General features: G+C 45.5%; 1 protein-coding gene across 1 annotated transcript in view; it reads right to left on the bottom strand.

Annotated features, from left to right (window-relative positions):
• The window catches only part of Svopl (SVOP like), an 83,219-nt gene that overhangs the window by 52,295 nt on the left and 12,846 nt on the right, over nt 1–18,078 (bottom strand). Inside the window, exons 4-8 of the mRNA XM_071611770.1 lie at nt 11,582–11,653; nt 7,803–7,927; nt 6,334–6,397; nt 3,514–3,639; nt 2,125–2,253 (exon numbers count right to left, since the gene is read on the bottom strand). Coding sequence (XP_071467871.1) covers nt 2,125–2,253; nt 3,514–3,639; nt 6,334–6,397; nt 7,803–7,927; nt 11,582–11,653 — 516 coding nt within the window. The remainder of the gene's footprint in view (nt 1–2,124; nt 2,254–3,513; nt 3,640–6,333; nt 6,398–7,802; nt 7,928–11,581; nt 11,654–18,078) is intronic.

The following is an 18,078-nucleotide window of genomic DNA, read 5'->3' as shown; positions in this document are numbered from 1 at the left end:
CTGCCCCAAGCCCTTCCTCCCAGTGTCTTTGGAGTGAAATAGCAGAGGCTGGCTGTCCCTGGCTTAGTCTGCCTCCCTGCACTGATCCTTAGCCCCACTCCTGGATCCAGAACATCTGTGCTTGTTTTGTTACTGATTCTCTTGTAGGTGACACATCTCACGGACCAGATCGTGAGAAACTAAGGAACAAGCAAGAAGGGGAGTGATCATTGGTAAAATTCAATTTATAAAAAAAATTATTTAAGGTAATTCCAGCAACTTGGGAGGCTGAGGCAAAAGGATCACAAGTTTGATGCCAGCCTGGGCAACTTAGCAAGACTCTATCTCAAAATAAAAAATAAAAAGGGCTGGAGGGGTGGGCTGGGATTGTGGCTCAGGGGTACAGCACTCGCCTAGCACATGCGAGGCCCTGGGTTTGATCTTCAGCACCACATAAAAATAAATAAAATAAAGGTATTGTGTCCATCTACAACTGAAAAATAAATATTTTTAAGAAAAAGGGCTGGGGGGTATAGCTCAGTGGTAGGTTCCCTAATACAAAAATAAAAAGTTTTAACAAACTGGATAAAAATTAAATTCTTTCCTTATCATGTAATAAATTCTCACATATATTTGAATCAACCATCCTCTTGCCTCAGCCTCCTGAGTTGCTGGAATTACATTAAACAATTCTTCAAATGTAAAAGGGATGAATTATTCAATAAAAGTATATGAGAGCCACTGTTTAGCCATTTGGACATGCCAAAGCTGGATCTGTGCCCTGTTTCTTATACCAAATTAAGCCCAGGTAGATCCAACATTTAAATATTGAAAATAAAACTAAATTAACCTAGCAGAAAGAAGAGAAATACAAAAAGTCAGTAATAATAAAAATAAGTTTAGAAACCAATAATAAAAATGATGGTACTAAAAAAATTAGTCCATCTACATAGATGCTGGCTTTAAAATAATGACTTGTTCAGGGAAGCTTACAAAGTAAAATTAAAACTCTAGACAAAAATGATTTTGAAGAAAAAATTATTCAGAAGACCTTAATTCAGAAGACCTTAAGGTCCCAGTGTCGAGAAGGCACACAAAGGCAGCAAATAATATTTGCTGTTGCAAGTGTGCATCTATGACGTAAGGATGACTGTTAAGATAAAAGAAGCAGTGCATAAATTCCAAGCCAATAAGAGGAAATATAAAGGTAACTGAGGGTAGGAAAAGAGAAAGAAGTACATGACAGAAGTCCCAACGTACCAGTAAGCGTAGCAGATGTAAAGGGACCAAACTCCCCATGAGGTACAGTGGAATAAAATGGAAGACACAGAGACAAACCCACATAAATACTGTTGTCTCATACTAGACAAAGGCACCATAACCAGACGCTGGAGAAAAGATCGCCTCTTCAATGAATTGTGCTGGGAAAACTAGAAATCAATACACAAAAGAATTCAATTGAACCTCTATCTCTCATCCTGCACAAAAGTCAACTCAAGTGGATCAAGGACCAGAGACCCTACGCCTACTAGAAGAAAATGTAGGTCCAACATTCTAACATATGGGCTCAGGAACCGACTTCCTCAACAAGACTCCTCAAGTGCGAAAAGTAAAATCAAGAATCAATAAAGGGGATGATAGAGAACTAAAAAGCTTCTTCATAGCAAAGGAATCAATCAAGAACATGGAGAGAGAACCTACATTATGGGAGAAAACGTTGACCACCTATTCCTCAGAGCCTTAATCTCGGCAACTTAGCAAGACCCCATCTCAAAAAATAAAATAAAAAGGGTCAGGGGGTGGACACTTGCCCAGCATGCATGAGGCCTTTGGTTTGACCCCCAGAACCTGAAAAACATTCTCCCATAAATAAACAATATTGCCAAATACGTGATCAGCTCCACAGGTAGGTGGTGTTGCCGTTTGCATTTTATTGAGAAAAATGAAGTTTGAGAACTAACCAGAGCACATGGCAGCAGCCCACAGTGGGGTTCACCAGAGCCTCAACACTGCTCTGCTCTCCCCAGACCATCCCTGCCGCAGTCTGGCTGGGCACAATCAGGGGATTGTGCACAATCTCTGCCTCCAAGGGGAGGCTAGAGAGCTAACTAAGGTTGCCTTCCCCACTCCAGTGGCAGAACTCACCAGAATGGGCTCCACCAGTCTCCCCTCCGGCATGACCGAGCGGTTCATCCTGGCAATGCGCTCTAGGGTGGCCAGGGCAGCCTGGGTGTTCCCGGTGGAGACATTGAACCGAGCCGATTCAGGAATAAACTGGGCACAGATGACAAAGGACATGAGAGTTGCGACTGTTGCAGACGCAGAGCTAGCGCTGTGATGGCTCTGTAAACACCATCGTGTTTCCCAAGGTGGGAAAAGAACGAGGCCTCTTGCCAGCGCACAGTCCAGCAGCTTCTGCTGACCTCCTGTGGAAACTTGCCTCTAAGGCAGGGAAATCTAGGGAAGACGGAAGCCTGGGCTAAAACCAAAGGAGGAAGTGTCAATGTTTGAATTTAATTGAGATTTAAAACACACACACACACCAATTACAGGCTTTAGGTTCTAGGTTTAAAAACTGATGCAAAACAGACCCTGGGGATGCAGTTGATCCAAACCCATCAGAATCCAGCTGTGGAGGGTAACTTGCCACGCGGGCGATAAAGTCCTGGTCCCTACCAACAGAGGCAGGCGGACACTAGGCAGTAGGCTGCTAGACCACTGATCCCAGAGCACTGTGGGGCTTACGTGGGATTCTGAGCAACCGTTCACTGCATCAAAGATGCTGACCAACTGGGCTTTCCACAAAGAGAGAGGCAGGACTCTGAAGCCAGTTGTCGTGGAAAAGACTTGAAAGTAATAAATTACGGGGAAGAGGCTTAGGAGGGCCTCCCTTAAACACTTGGAGGATGTCCTGGTGAGAAGAGGGACCTCTGGTTTTCCAGAAAGAAGCAGTAGGACCTGCAGGTAAATTTATGAAGTCTTTGATTGTAACACAGAACCGCCTAACACCTGGAGCTGCCGGGAGATGGAACTACTATAGAAAGCTATAAAGTCACCACAGGCACGAAGCCGGGAGTCTTCTGGCAGAGACCTGCCAGGGGTGTGCCTGAATTCGGTTGAAGATTGGAAGGAATGACCACTAAGGACCCTCTGAGTTCTGATGCTCTTTGATTCCACAGGGTAGGTGACACAAAGGGATCAGAGCCCCGTTCTGCTGAGCAGCTGATTCTATCTTTAACGAAGAGCAGATTCTGCTGGAAGCTAAGGAAGCTAAGGATTCTGCAGCTGAGCACCGCACAGCCTGGTGGGAGAGGAGGACGACAAGCGGGCAGGCCTGCAGTGGCCCGAGAACGCGTGGACAGCATCAGGGGGTGTGTGCTCAGGGAGAGAGAGGTCAGGAATAAATGGTGGTGGAGGCCCAGGGGCAGGCTGGTTGGGATACTCTCTAGAGGAAGAAGGTAGATGGGAGAAAGATATTGGAGGGGGGCAGAAAGGCCAGTGGGCCAGCTGGAGAGGGTCACGAGAGCTGCTCACCTTGAAGGCCATGATGAGGATGATGCCGGGGATGGAGGCTATCCGGATGAGCCAGCGCCACCCGATGGTGGGGATGACCACAGAGGCCAGGCCGATGATGAGCAGGGAGCCAGCCAGCCAGAAAACCTGGGCAGAGACGTGAAAGATTAAATGCCTCCTATCCACCCACATTGCTCAAGGATAGGACGGGAGGCTCCAAGGAAGGCTGTTCAGGTCCTACTCCCAGCACCACTTGCACTGCCTGGAGGAAATGGACACTTCACTCCTCCATGACTCCGTTTGCTTTCTGTAAGTTGGGGACTTAGCTAGAGAGAGTCAGCACTATGTGGTTTAAAGAACACGGCGCCCTGGGAGTCTCAGACCTTGACTTTTTTCTGGACTAGGTCATGCGCTCACTGGGTCACAACATAAAAGGCACCAAGAACTGGAAAGAAATGGTGAAAGCACTTTCTTCCCTTAGCTCTCTGCCATCTGGTTTCTCTTCCCAGTCTCCTCTCTGTCCTTCCAACACTGTTCTAGACACATCCAAGCTAATAAGGACGTGTTTTGTTCTTTTTTCACAAAGGGTACCAGAGACTACACAGCATCCACACTTTGACTTTTGTACTTGCAAGTAATATCTTGGAGATAATCTTCTATCAATAAATAACAGCCCACTGGGGCCTGGTCTCCTCGTCAGAAATTGGAACAAGTCCCAGCTTTCACCTGAGCATGAGGGATAAGGCGACTCCACTCTACCTCACAGAGATGGGAGAAGGTACCCTACTAGAAGGTTCCTTGGGAATCCTTAATGGGGGGGGGGGGGACTCTTTCAAAGAATTCTATTACCAAAAAAACAAAAAAGAAAAAGATTTCATAGAGAGACTAGAGCTATAAAGGAAGTAGAATAATGCGATAAAGTGTGACTTGGGTGATCAGGGACAACTTTTCTGAAGGAGCAACAAATAAGGGGACTGAAGTAGACCAGAAGGTGGTGTGGCTCTGGGTGGAACTTCAGTACCAAAATGTCAAAATTCTTTAGTGGACTTGACACACATTTTTGAGGTAAATGTGGCAATGTTTGGTGAGGGACACTGGGGTCGAGGCTACACCAACAGGGGATGAGTTAGCAGCAGTGGGGGTTGACCAGGTGGGGTGAGGGGAAGGAAGGATCCATAATGGCTCCCAAGTTTGTGGCTCCAGTGACCGAGGGGGTCCTGTTTGCTATGACCACAGAACAGACACACAGAACCAAGGGCTTCGGTGAAGATGAAGAGATTAGCTGTGAGCAGGTTGTATCTGAGGAACCTGTGAAATCCAGGTGAGGGACTCAGGTGATTGACCTCTGGGGTCTGAAGTTCAAGGAGGGGCCTGGGAAACAGATTTCTGGAGGTGGACAACAACCTAGGTACAGTCGGCCATCCATGCCTGCAGGTCCTGGATCAGCAGAATCTGAGTCTGGGATTTCAAACAACCAAGTTTCAAAAATATTCAAGATCAAATTGTGTCTATACTCAACATGTACAGATTTTGGGGGGGGGGGGTCATCATTCCCTAAATGCAGAACAACTATTCACATGGCTTTTAGTCTTCTAGAGATAACTCGTATATGTTATATGCAAATAATACACCATTCATATAAGGAAGCTAAGCATCACTGATTTTGGTATGCTCTGGATCCTAGAACCAATCTCTCACAGATACCAAGGGACAACTGTGAAACCACTGGAGTAGCATGATGACCCAAGGAGATTCGAAAATAAGACTAACAAAAAAGGGATAGAACCAGGAAATATGCCAAGGCACTGGGCAGATGAAAATGAGCTTTTTTCATTAAATAATTTTAAGTATTAAATGCTAAGTATTAAAAATGTGTGCAACCACCTTAACACAAGTCTGAAGAAGAAACCTGGGAGTAAGGTAGAGTTACTATCTGGTGTTGCAGGGTTTTTTAGATTTTTTTCCTTGTTATTTTTGTTGCCCAAATTCAGTGTCCCCTTTTCTAGGGGAATTAAACCCAGGGTACCTTACCCCTTAGCTACATCCACAGCCCCCCACCCTCTTTTATTTTGGAACTCAGGATGTTCTTAAGTTGCTGAGACTGGCCTCTAACTTGTGATCCTTCTGCCTCAGCCTCCCAGGTAGTTGGGATTACAGGTGTGCACCACAGCACCTGGCTCAAAAAATTTTTGTTAAAACATTCTCTGACTACTTTACTTATTGCCAAATACATACTACTTTAGTGGGAAGAGTCATTTTTTTCCTGGAACCCCCCCCCCCCCATTGATAGAAACTTTGGAATACTAAGGGCATCAAAACTGGTACAGGGTAGCTAGACCGACATCTCTTCTGGAATCAAAACCTCTCAATGGTCAGCTGGGATCTGAGGGCTCCAGAGCATCCCAGGCTTCTCCTCTTCAACATGGCAATTATGACACAGTCCCTCAGGCAGGGCCAGTGATGGATCTGCAGATACCAGAATCTTTGGAAGGGAGATGGGGCACCCCAATAGGGTGGTAGCTACTTCCCCTCTCTGAAGGGGAGAGAAAGGTGATCCCAGGTGCCTTCCTGCAGCCGTCATTCCAGCAAGGCCAGACCCTGGAATATGTCCCGGTCATAGAGGAAGATGGTACTGTGTTCTGAGCACCATCACTGGATGACATAAGCCAGTGGTCATAAGGCCTTGGCATCAACCTCTGGCATCAAGCATTCTCAACGTTTTCAGTTAGTGCAGAAAACAGGCAGCGAGTCAACCAAAGGTCAACCAGCCAGAAGAAAACCTGCAAAGTTGCATCCTCGTGAAAGCAGAAGACGGGGCCCCCAACGCCTACTTCACCTTACCTGAGACAAGGGCAGCATGTAGCCTCGATATTTAGTGGGCAAAAATTCAGTCTTTATGATTAACCTAAACAAGAAGGGCAAAAACAGAGTTATTATCACTTTCCATAAGCAATCTGGTCATAGAAATGAAGCATTCAAAAGCATCATCATTCACCGTACATCAAAATAAAATTGTTACAGGGCTAGGAATGCAGCTCAGGGGTAGAGTGCTTGCCTAGCATGTGCAAGGCCCTGGATTCCAACCCCAGCACAGCCGAAAGAAAAATACATATATTACATACGTGTAATTGCTACAACTAATGTCCACATGAGAGAACAGTGAGAAGGGAATGTCCCGGTGCTTCTGTTGCCATTTCTACTCTGAAAGTTATCAAACCCTCTTTACCCATTTCAGATATATTAGCCTGACCTTTTGCCCAAACCTGATTGCCTTTTCTAAAACATACCTGGAAAATTAGAATACACCCAAGAGAAGGTAAATAGTTTTCCAACTAACAAGTGTCAAAGCACAGGTTTCCAATTAAGTACATATTAGTCTTGTGAATGGAATAAATGGAATCATATTCCATCAGTTTCTAATCGCTCTCCTCTGCTCTGATTAGGCAAGGTTGGGCTTTAACATCTTTATTGGACTGTTTCCTGGGGGATGTTTTAAAAGTCAGTTTAGCTTCTACTCCTTTAGGGCTCCAGGCCTCAGATGCTTAACTTATGCCCCAGGAAAGAGCAATACTTTCCTCTACATAGGAAGGCAGTCAGATGCTTTGACATCTCCCAATATACTTTACAGATATCTTGCTCCAAGAAATGCAGAGAGAATAGCCTGAGGGGCCCTGTTAATTTCAAGGCGGCTCCCCAAACCAGAACGCTTAGTTTAAGGACTTTCAAATTCAGACCCTGGCACTTCCCAAGGGCAGGAAGCAGATGAGAATCATGTTTCTATTTCAATATGATCTCGCCCTGTCTTGTACATTCACTCGGGCACAGTCTTAGGTCACAGGGCAATAGTGCTTAAAATGGTTAGTCCAAAATGGACTTCAAAAAAAAAAAAAATTAAGTGCCGGGGATTAAACCCAGGGCCTTACCTATAGGCAAGCACTCTACTACCAAGCAATGTCCCCAGCCCTGGACTTTTTTTTTTTAATTTACCTAATATGGCACTTTTTATTAGTATTTAGTCTTACAAAATTTCCCTGGTCAAAAAGTGATGATTAGCCTTTGCAACAAAAAAAGCTAACACATTTACAAACTACCACTCCACTAGCCTCAAGGTCAAGCATCATTGTGATGAGCAAACGGCTCCACTGGAATAATGAGCTGCCATTATTTTCAAAAATTTTAAAAACTCAAAAACAATTAGCACAAGTCTATTTGCAAACTGTTGATGCTACTCTTCGATTAAGCACTGAGGATGTGGGTGTAAATGCCTGTATATGCTTCTTCCCCGGGAAGCCACTGGGGCAAGTCTTTACCCTTGGGCGTGGCCAGACACTCCGCAGCCTACCATGGTCCGCAGAAAGACAAACCAGATGTACGAGGGAGAGAAAGAGGTCAGCAAGGAGAAATAGGCTCCCCACAGGAACGAGATGAGCAAAATCTGAAGCAACAAAAGACAACTAGTTACTTGACCTGCCTCAGTAGGGGGAGGGGAGAGGATCCCGGGCAGAAGGTGAACTGTCATTGCCATCAGGACGTTTCCTGCTCAGAGCTGGTGGGCAGCAGCTCACTGGTCTCCCACAAGCTGAGGCTTGTGCCTCAGCCCAGACCTTCCAGGTTTGGACCATTCTTCAGAAGTGCTCTAATGTGCCCTGCTCACAGGTGACAAACTCAATTTTGTACACCAGAAAGCAAAACTGACCCTTCCCTACTCACAGGGCTGTTAGAAGCACAGTGAGACACTGTGTTAGAATGATTATAAGGAGAAACCTCCAGGAATTAATTTTTTTCCTCTAATTATAAAAGTAATACAATTTGTAATAGAGAATAAGGAAGAAAATAAGTTGAATCAACCTTGATTCTCCCATCTGGAGACAATGCTGTTAATGTGGTTGTGTCCTATTTTCTTTGTGAAAGAAAACTCCCTCACTCCCCATACTGAGGGCTGCACCCAGGGTGCTCTACCACAAAGCTATGTACCTGTACCGGGGATTGAACTCAGGGGGACTCGGCCACTGAGCCACATCCCCAGCCCTATTTTTCATTTTATTTAGAGACAGGGTCTCACTGAGTTGCTTAGTGCCTCACTGTGGCTGAGGCTGGCTTTGAATTTCCGATCCTCCTGCCTCAGCCTCCAGAGCGGATAGGTTTACACACATGCCCCACCACCCTCGGCCTCTTTATTTTTTTGAGACTAGATCTCACTAAATTGCCCATGCAAGCCTATAAACTTTCAATTCTCCTGCTTCGGACTCTCCAGTTGCTGGGATTACAGGCATGCACCATACCCAGCTGAAAACAAATTCTTAATGGCTTTAAAAATTCTAGAATCTTCCCAACAACTTTAGAGACTGAGGAAGCACGATCACAAGTTCAAGGCCAGCCTCAGCAATTTAAAAAGACCCTTGGCAATTTAGTGAGACCATCTCAAAATACAAAACTGAAAAGGGCTGGGGATTTAGCTCTGCCATAAAGTGCCCTGGGTTCAATCCCCAGTACCAAAAAAATAAATAAAATAAAAATTCCAGAATCTACTATGCTCTGTAAAACAAAGTATAACACATGTAATGTAATATATAAACCTACTATACACCCTATTGTTTAATGCTGATGTTGTTTCAGATTTTCTGTTAAAATAAGCTGGAATGATGTCTGTGCATAAATCATCATGTCCTCTCAAATAATCTCAGGAAACCAGATTGTTGGAAGGCAAATTATCAGATTAGGATAATAGATATTTTCAGGATTCTTGATTCATACTGCCAAAATGATAGACAGTACTGTCAGGGAGGAAATAAGATGTTTCCTCAATCTCCATGGGTTTTTCTCCCCACATGAGTTCTTGGTTGGGATGGGCCCCTGCAACAAGAGATTAACAAGCAAAAGCAAAACAAGTTCATCTACACGTTCAGCGCACATCACGTGGGAGAAGCTCCCGGGCAAGGCAGCGCAAAGAATGGCTCAGAACCAGGCGAACTGGCATCTCCAGCTAAGACGTGAGGCTGCAGTGACAAGACAAAGGGAAGCCCAAGGCCTTCAGGGGCGGGAAGGGGATACATCCAAGGCCAGGGACGCAATGAGCGGGTGGTGCGAGATTGCTCTGGCGCCACCTAGAGGCTCATAAGAGGAGTCCAGAGTTGTCTCCCTAAAGGAGAATTTATATCCCGACATTAAGGCAGAAAAATGAGAGGAAGAGGATAAAGTTTTTCTGCTGCTTGCTGCTTCTTAATTACTTTTATCTAAAAAATAATTCTATGTCAAGGAGGCATATTTAGAGCTTCATGTGGTGGTGCACACCTGTAATCCCAGCAACTCAGGAGACTGAGGCAGTTGGAGGAGACAAGTTGGAGGCCAGCCTCACTATCTTAGCAAGACCCTATCTCAAAATAAAAAGAACTGGAATGTGGCTCAGAGGTAAAGCACTCTGGATTCAATCCCCACTACCCACCACCACCACAACAAAAAAGGCAAATTTTGGGGTAACATACACAAATTTCCTTCCATATCAAGAGTCACTGGCTGTATATTTAACACTTCCTTAAAAAGTTACTTATGGGCTTAATGTTTAATATCACTTTGATAAGGAAAAACCCTTTGCTAAGCCATTTTGCTTTGATTATCTTCTATGATTAAATATTTCCTGATCAGTTGTATTTCTTCTTTCATAAATGCCTTTTTATGATTTTTCTCCTTTGAGAAGCTTGTGATTAGAAAAAATAAAAGAGAAGCTCATGATATTATGTTAATCTAAAAGTTTTGCTATTTTATGCACTTTAAGATACACAGCCAATTCTATTAATATTTTCCTTTGAGCTCTCTTTATGTTTATGCTTCATCAGAAATTAAACAAGAAAAAAAAGCTCTGGTTTGTAACCAATTTTTTATTATTATTATTAGTTAGGGTTTAAGGAGGTTGTTTGGTTTTTTGGTACTGGGGATTGAACCCAGGTGTACTTTACCTCTGAGCCACATCCCCATTCCCTTATATTTTTTTGAGACAGAGTCTTGCTAAATTGCTGAGGCTGGCCTCGAATCTGTGATTCTCCTGCCTCAGCCTCCCGAGTCACTGGGATTATAGATATGCCCCACAGGGACCGGATGAAGACAGTTTTCTTTCTGAAGATAATTTATACCTTGATGTTTAATCTGAGTAGGTATATGGGCTTAAGTTTAGTTTCAAAACAATACAAAATTAACTAATGTGAGTTTGCCTGTTTATACCTGCAAATTTCTACACCCTAATGAATTTTAACTGTAAGGGTAAAAGAAATTGAAGTTAAAGCGTAAAAGTTAAAGGGTAAAAGACCGGGTGTTGTAAAAGTTTCTAAGCTGCAAGGTCTGAGTTAAAATGTAAAGGAGGTATTGTTAGGTTTCTATGTTACCTGCAAAACCTGAAATTTCTGTAGCTGTTAAGACAATGCTTAGAACCACCCAGTAAACATTTCCCCTGATTGTCTGGTTGTTTAATAACTGAAGGGGTCTGTGTGGTTGCACGCAGGCCTTGCAGGGCCTGAACCAATCAGTTTGAATGTGTACTCTCCTTAGGAATGACCTATCACTCCAGCCTGGCCTGTTCCCGCCAATGAATGAACTAATCATGTTTAGGAGTTGTTGTTCAATTTTCCCACGCCTCATGATGATTTGTTCTGATGTATACAAAGCCCTCCGCCCTCCCCAAAAAGTGTACTTAAGCAGTGCTCAGCCCCTGCTTGGGGCTCTGGGCTGCTTTCCCTTCTTGAGTGGGCACGGAGCCCCAGCATGCTGGTTCAATAAATCCCCCTTCTGCCAATTGCATGAGTGGTCACTTGGTGGTCTCTTTCTCCGACGTTTCGCGGGACCCTTACATAACTATGCACCTCCCTCAATTCCATATCTGGACTGGGTATGGGGACAGAAACCTCAGGAACAGATGAAAAACCAATACGACCTGCCTGGGATTCAGGGATGTGTGATCAGAAGAGAATTTCGACATTTTCTGTCTTGGATGTTCACAGAAGCATTAGAACACACACACACACACACACACACACACACACACACAGAGAAAGCAAAAGAACAGAGAAGAAAATGCCAAATCCCACAAGGCCCCACCTACCTTCCAGCGGCCATATCTGTCAGCCAGGAGGCCAAAGAGGATGCTGGACACCATGTAGCCAAAAAACACCATCTGGAGGGATGGAGGGAGGGTTGAGGATGAGTTATGCTCTCAGCAGAGTTCTGATGTTTGTTTAGTGCTTGAAGCATTCATCCATCTTAACTGAGGCAGGAGGATCGCAAGTTGGAGGCCAGCCTCAGGATCTTAGCAAGACCCTATCTCAAAATCAAAAGGCCTGGGGATGTGGCTCAGAGGCAGACTGAAACCCCCCCCCCCCAGGGGTGGAAGTTGAAGAATGGCATTCCCCAAACCCGTCTCCCTGCCCAGTCGCATGGTCAGGGCTTCAGGGGCAACGCTTAAGCTTCCTGCTGGCCCATCCTGTAAGAGGCCCTGGGACTGTTTTTGCTCAAAGCACGGACTCTCCCTGTGGCCTGCAGGTGTCCAGGGGGTCACGGAAGCTGGACGCAGCTCGGCTTCTCCACCTTCATTGTGCAGCTGTGTCCTTTGCTACTTTCAGCCTTGGGTGAAGCTGGGACTCCTCCCCCCTCTTGAGGCTGAGGGACCAAGATGAAGAATACTTAAGGTATTTTCAAGATTTGAGCAGAGTCGTAATCCACGGGCTGTCAGCTACCAGCTTCCATAACACCCTGCTCCAGACCCCGGAGCAGCAGCTGGGAATCTTCAGTCATTGCCCTAAACTTGGAGGAACAAAGGCCACACTGCCTTTCTAATGTGTCCTTTCTCTGGGTCCCTCCCTCCGGGGGTCACCTTGGATTCCAGGAGCGACAGGCCTAAAGGATAAACATCTTTCGACAAGAGTGGAAACCACACCCCAGGCAGCAGGGACACCTACCCGCACCTGGTATTGTGAATTGAACCCGGGAAGCTCCACCACGGAGCCACACCTCCAGCCATTTTAACTCTGGGCGGGAGAGGCTGAGCTGCTGAGGCAGGTCTCCAATTTGTGATCCTCCTGCCTCAGCCCCCAGCAACATAGTCATGACCATCCCGAGATGATCAACCAGACCAGTTTGACCAGGATAGCTAGACCCTCCTGTCCCCACCCCAAACTAAAACCTGAAGCTCATGTCAATCCCCCCGGAAGACAGAGCTGAGTACTCTAGTCCCCATGCCTCCCCTTGCAATCTGACATTGCTGTCCTGAATATTAAATTCATTTTTGTGAGGCAGAGGGTACTAGGGATCAAACCCAGGGGCGCTTCACCACTGAGCCACATCCTCAGCCCTTTTTATTTTGAGACAAGGTCTCACTAAGTTGCCTAGGGCCTAAGTTGCTGAGGCTGGCTTTGAACTTGTGATGCTCCTGCCCCAGCTCCAGAGCTACTGGGATTACTTTGATTATTTGGAGCAAGTGACTAGACCCGGAGTATTGGACTCTGGCCTAGGACCACAATAACAATCCCCAGGTGCACAGAACAGGCAACTCGGGTAACTGCTTTGCCTCTGCTCCCAGATGATGGTCTCTACTGGACTCAGACACAGTTGTGAATTTCTATTCTTAATTAAAAAGAGCTCTCTATTCCTTCCTGCTCTGCCTTATTCCAACACAGGCAGTGGCCTCTAAGAGCCTTCTTCCTTCATGTGATTACAAGTAAACATAAACTTCCTGCCAACAGCAAAACCAAGCATTCATCAAAAAAATAATAAAAAAAAATGTAAAAACCTTGCTGGGCCATGGTGGCGCAGACCCATTATCCCAGAGGCTTGGGAGGCTGAGGCAGGAGGATCACAAGTTTAAAGCCAGCCTCAGCAACTTAGCGAGGCCCTAAGCAACTTAGTGAGACCCTGTCTCTAAATAAAACTTCAAAAGGGCTGGGGCTGGGGCCCAGTAGTTAAGTGCACCTGGGTTCAATCCCTGGTACCACCAACAACCACCACCCAACAACTCCTCCAAGCAAATATGAATCCCCAGGCAGATCTGTTCATTTTTCTTATTCTCACAGTGGCTCATGAATCCTAAAATCCCTGCCACCAGTGTCTTCATGGAAGGCCACCCAGCAGGTGTCTGTGCTGCAGCCAAGGTTTTCTGCCTCCAAGCACTTCCAGCTGCTCTGGCGCTTCCTGCCCAGGCTCCCTGGCTGGTCCCCTCCAGGATAATCAAAGGAAAACACAGGAGTTTTGATTCTTGCACTTTTTTAGCGAGAAGGCCGTTTCTCTCTGCAGCTCGCTCTTCTTTCTCTCCCTTCCTCCCCTTCCCCCGGGTAGACAAAAGCACTTTGTCCCCAGGGAACCCCAAACAAAGCCACCCTATATATTCCTCCATGACATCAGCCAAAATGGTGCCCGGTGCCCTGTACTTTCTAGGACAGAGACCTTGACTCAAAGTCCATGTTAACTCCAAAGCTTGAAAGCCCTGTCCTCCTGTAACCCTGTTTGGGACGTCACAACACTGACCCCCTCACCGGCCCCTTGGAGTTCTGCCCTTTTCTTCAGGGGCTTATTTTTAGTATAAAGCAGGACTCTTCTGTTTAAGTTTCTTTCTCCAGCCCCTAACTCCCTGATTCACAAAACGTGAGGGTGTAACTTACCCACAGTCCTCGGTTTTCCCAGGGCGGCTGGTCTGCAGTTATCCTAGGCAGAGCTGCTCCCTTTGGCCTGCCTCCCTTCTGCCCCACATTCCAAATTTAAAGAAAGGCCCTACTTAAATGGTGAAAATGCAAACTGCTCAACCTCTTTTAGCTCTTTTAGAGTATCAGATAAGTTTTTGTAATGCCCACTTAGTCATTAGTGCTGTTGGTCAGTGAACATAAAACATGTAAACCATGGTGAGGTTTAACTTGTAGAAAAGGAATTCATCTAAAAAGAACTACAGAAAATGGGTGGGTAAGGAGCATACACCCGTAGTCTCAGGAGGCTGAGGTGGGAGCATCACAAGTTCGAGGCCAGCCTCAGCCACCTAGTCAGATGCTGTCTCAAAATTAAAAATAAATAAATAAAAAGGGCTGGGGATCTTGCTCAGTAGTAAAGCATCCCTGGGTTCAATCCCCAGGATCACAAAAGTAACCACAGGAGCCAGTCCCAGAAAGTCGGCGTCCATTACTTCAGAGAAGGAAAAAGGAGACCCATGTCCTGGATGAGGAAGACCCACCCCACACACAGACTTCCCCCTGCTCCTCCTTTCCCCCCTATAAAAGCCCTTTGCACCCCTGATCCCCACAAGATGGAACTTCAAAGTCAAGCCCATCTTCCAAGATGCTAGTCCTTGGAAGATCCTGATTGCTTCCCACTGTGAGCAACAGAAAGTCCAGTGGTCCCTTTCCAGAATACTGGATTTAGCTTTAAATGAAAAACACCTGGAAAAATATACAATAAAAATTACTAGGGATGTAAGAAAAGCAGCTGGAGGGGAATAGAACAGAGTAGCCACCAGCCACCCCAAAGTGGCAGATTCAAAGTCCATCCAAACAGGAAGTGGGGGAAGGGGCTGGCCTGACCAACAGAGAAACTGAGTCCATGTCTCAATGTACCCAGCCCATGCTTCCTGCCACCACCAGAGAACAAAGGGAAGTGGAGACCGCTGAAGGTACAATTCTTTAAACTAACAGGAGACAGTAAAACCTACGTGACATCCTGGAAGATTATGCTCCCTGCAGTAGTTAACCAGTCAGGAATCAGAGGAGGCACCTTGCCTACTAGGTGAGAAAATGCTGATTGTAGGGCTGGACCTGGTGGCACACGCCTGTAATCCCAGAGGCTCAGGAAGCTAAGGCAGGAGGATCAAGGGTTCAAAGCCAGCCTCAGCAACAGCGAGGCACTAAGCAGCTCAGAGAGACCCAGACTCTAAATAAAATACAAAATAGGGCTGGGGATGTGGCTCAGTGGTCGAGTGCCCCTGAGTTTAATCCCCAGTACCAAAATAATAATAATGCTACTGAACCCTCTCTGAGTGTGCCTGTTCACCCAGACACCACTCTTGCAAAATTGCCCATTAAAACCTTGCCTCCACTGTACCTCACGTCTCTGAGCTCATTCTTTGGGTTTGGGCAGGTGATTATGATTCCCCTGCCACCAATGCTCATCTTCTACACATTGGCCTTTGAGTAAAGGACAATCCAAACTTATTCCAGGAACATCCTCAATTAACAATTGCCCAGGCCAGGTTGGGAGGAATGTGGAGTTGGAGTTAGGAGGTGTCTAGCTCTGGGGGCTGCAAAAATGTTGCTCTTTGACTTAATCCATCCTGTGTTGTCAGTTAGCTGGGGGGCAGATAGGTGCTCAAGCCAGATAGGACTCATATCAAGAGGATGAAAGAAAGAGACTAAAGGACAGGAAGAGGTGCGGATCTCAGTGGGACAGCCATCTCTGAGTGAGCTTAATTACCTAGAGAAATCTGAACGGTGAGCCACCAAAAAGGAGCTGGAGGAATCAGTCAACTGCAGATACGGGAACCACTTTAGGCAAAATTAGGAGATGTTGTTGCAACCACCCACCAAATGTGAGCTGTAAACATGTGTCCTAAAGACAAGGTCAACACATAATGTTTTCCAACCATGACAATAGGGTCTGTGCAGAAGGGGAAAAATAACTTATTACAAGCCCAAGACCTTGGAACAAGGATCCACCTCCACCACTGAGGCTCATTTTATTGTTGTTGTTGTTTTAATTTGCTTTTATTTTCTAAATACATGACAGTGGAATGCATCACAATTCTTATTACACATATATACCACAATTTTTCATATCTCTGTATATAAAGTATGTTCACATCAATTCATGTCTTCATACATGTACTTTGGATGATGATGTCCATCACATTCCACCCTCATTAATAACCCCCTGCCCCTTCCCTTCCCCTCCCTCCCCTCTGCCCTATCTGGAGTTCATCTATTCTTCCTATGCTCCCTCTCCCTAACCCACTATGAGTCAGTCACCTTGTATCAGAGAAAACATCCAGCATTTGTTTTTTTAGGATTGTCTAACTTCACTTAGCATTATCTTCTCCCACTTCATCCATTTACCTGCAAATGCCATGATTTTATTCTCTTTTATTGCTGAGTAATATTCAGCATGTGTATATATGCCACATTTTTTTAATCCATTCATCTACTGAAGGGCATCTAGGTTGGTTCCACAGATTAGCTATTGTGAATTGTGCTGCTATAAACATTGATGTGGCTGTGTCCCTGTAGTATGCCGTTTTTGAGTCCTTTGGGTATAGACCGAGGAGTGGGATAGCTGGGTCAAATGGTGGTTCCATTCCAAGTTTTCCAAGGAATCTCCATACTGCTTTCCATACTGGCTGCACCAATTTGCAGTCCCACCAGCAATGTGTGAGTGTGCTGAGGCTCATTTTAAAACAGACATGTTATTTTTCTCTTCTCCTAATCTTCCCATTCCTGATCTCTGGGGATATCTGCCCTTGACCACACACACATCACAGGAACACTAACTCAGATTTCAGGGATGGCACCAGAAGATCTAAGAAATCTCCCAAATTAACAAGTAAATTCTGACCCCTGTTGGGGCACAGCTGGAATCACAGCCCCTGGGACAGGAGTCCCCTTTGCTTCTCCTTGGCCAGCAAGGCAATAAAACTTCTTTTTCCTTTTTCTCAAAACTATGTCCTAATTATTGGATTGGCAATGGGGATGAGGACTGAGCTTTCAGTAACAACCTTTGGTTAATTATTAATTTCTGGTTCTTTTTCTAAAAGTATTAGAGATAGCTTTAGAAAAAAGTTACCAGTATAACAAAATTATAAAGAAATCTAACAAGGGAAATAGAGCTACGAGAACAAGGACAGATTTGCTGCCATGACCAGCTTGCAAGACACAGAAAGAAACACAACTGGGCATATAACACGTGTTATCTGGGAGGACTCAGATGAGGGGGGACTTTTTCCTGGTACCCAGAACAGATTAAATTTCACAGCAAAATTTGGTTAAATCCTCGAGTAGAAGCTAGGACACCCCACCTCCCCCAGCCTCCTGCAGCCAGGGCTGCTCCTTTGCCCAGGCCCTCATAGCCTGGGGGGAAGGGGGAATTCTAGAATTTTCCATTACCAGTTTCAAACCCTAATTCTCAAGGAGACTTATCCTCCTCAGGGCCACTGCCATCCTGTCACTATTGATCCACCTCCCAGATACCCCTCCTGTCAGCAAGGCTTGGGCACCTTTGTTCATATTTCCATTAAGTCCTGTCTTCATGAAAACCAGCTCCAGACTCCAAGTCAGTCAAACTTTCTCTCCTCACTGTGCGTCTATCTGACCCCCTTGGCTCATGTTATCTGTTAAAGTGATTCCAGAACATTCTCACCCCCGTGCATTCTGCCATTAACTACAACTGTCACCTCACCGGCATTGCTCCTCTGGCCTTGTCTCTTGGAAAATGGACCATGTCCCTCTTTAAAGCCCCTAAGTGACTCTCCACCACCTAAGTGACCATGTCCCTCTTTAAAGCCCCTAAGTGACTGTCCACCATCCATAAAGGAATTTAACAAGGGAAATAGAGTGTTGGCTTCCAACACTTCCATGTATC

Source organism: Marmota flaviventris, chromosome 1, assembly GCF_047511675.1.
Source record: "Marmota flaviventris isolate mMarFla1 chromosome 1, mMarFla1.hap1, whole genome shotgun sequence".
Classification (NCBI taxonomy): domain Eukaryota; kingdom Metazoa; phylum Chordata; class Mammalia; order Rodentia; family Sciuridae; genus Marmota; species Marmota flaviventris.
Note: the sequence above shows the minus strand (reverse complement) of the source record. Positions and strands in the feature narration are given on the sequence as shown.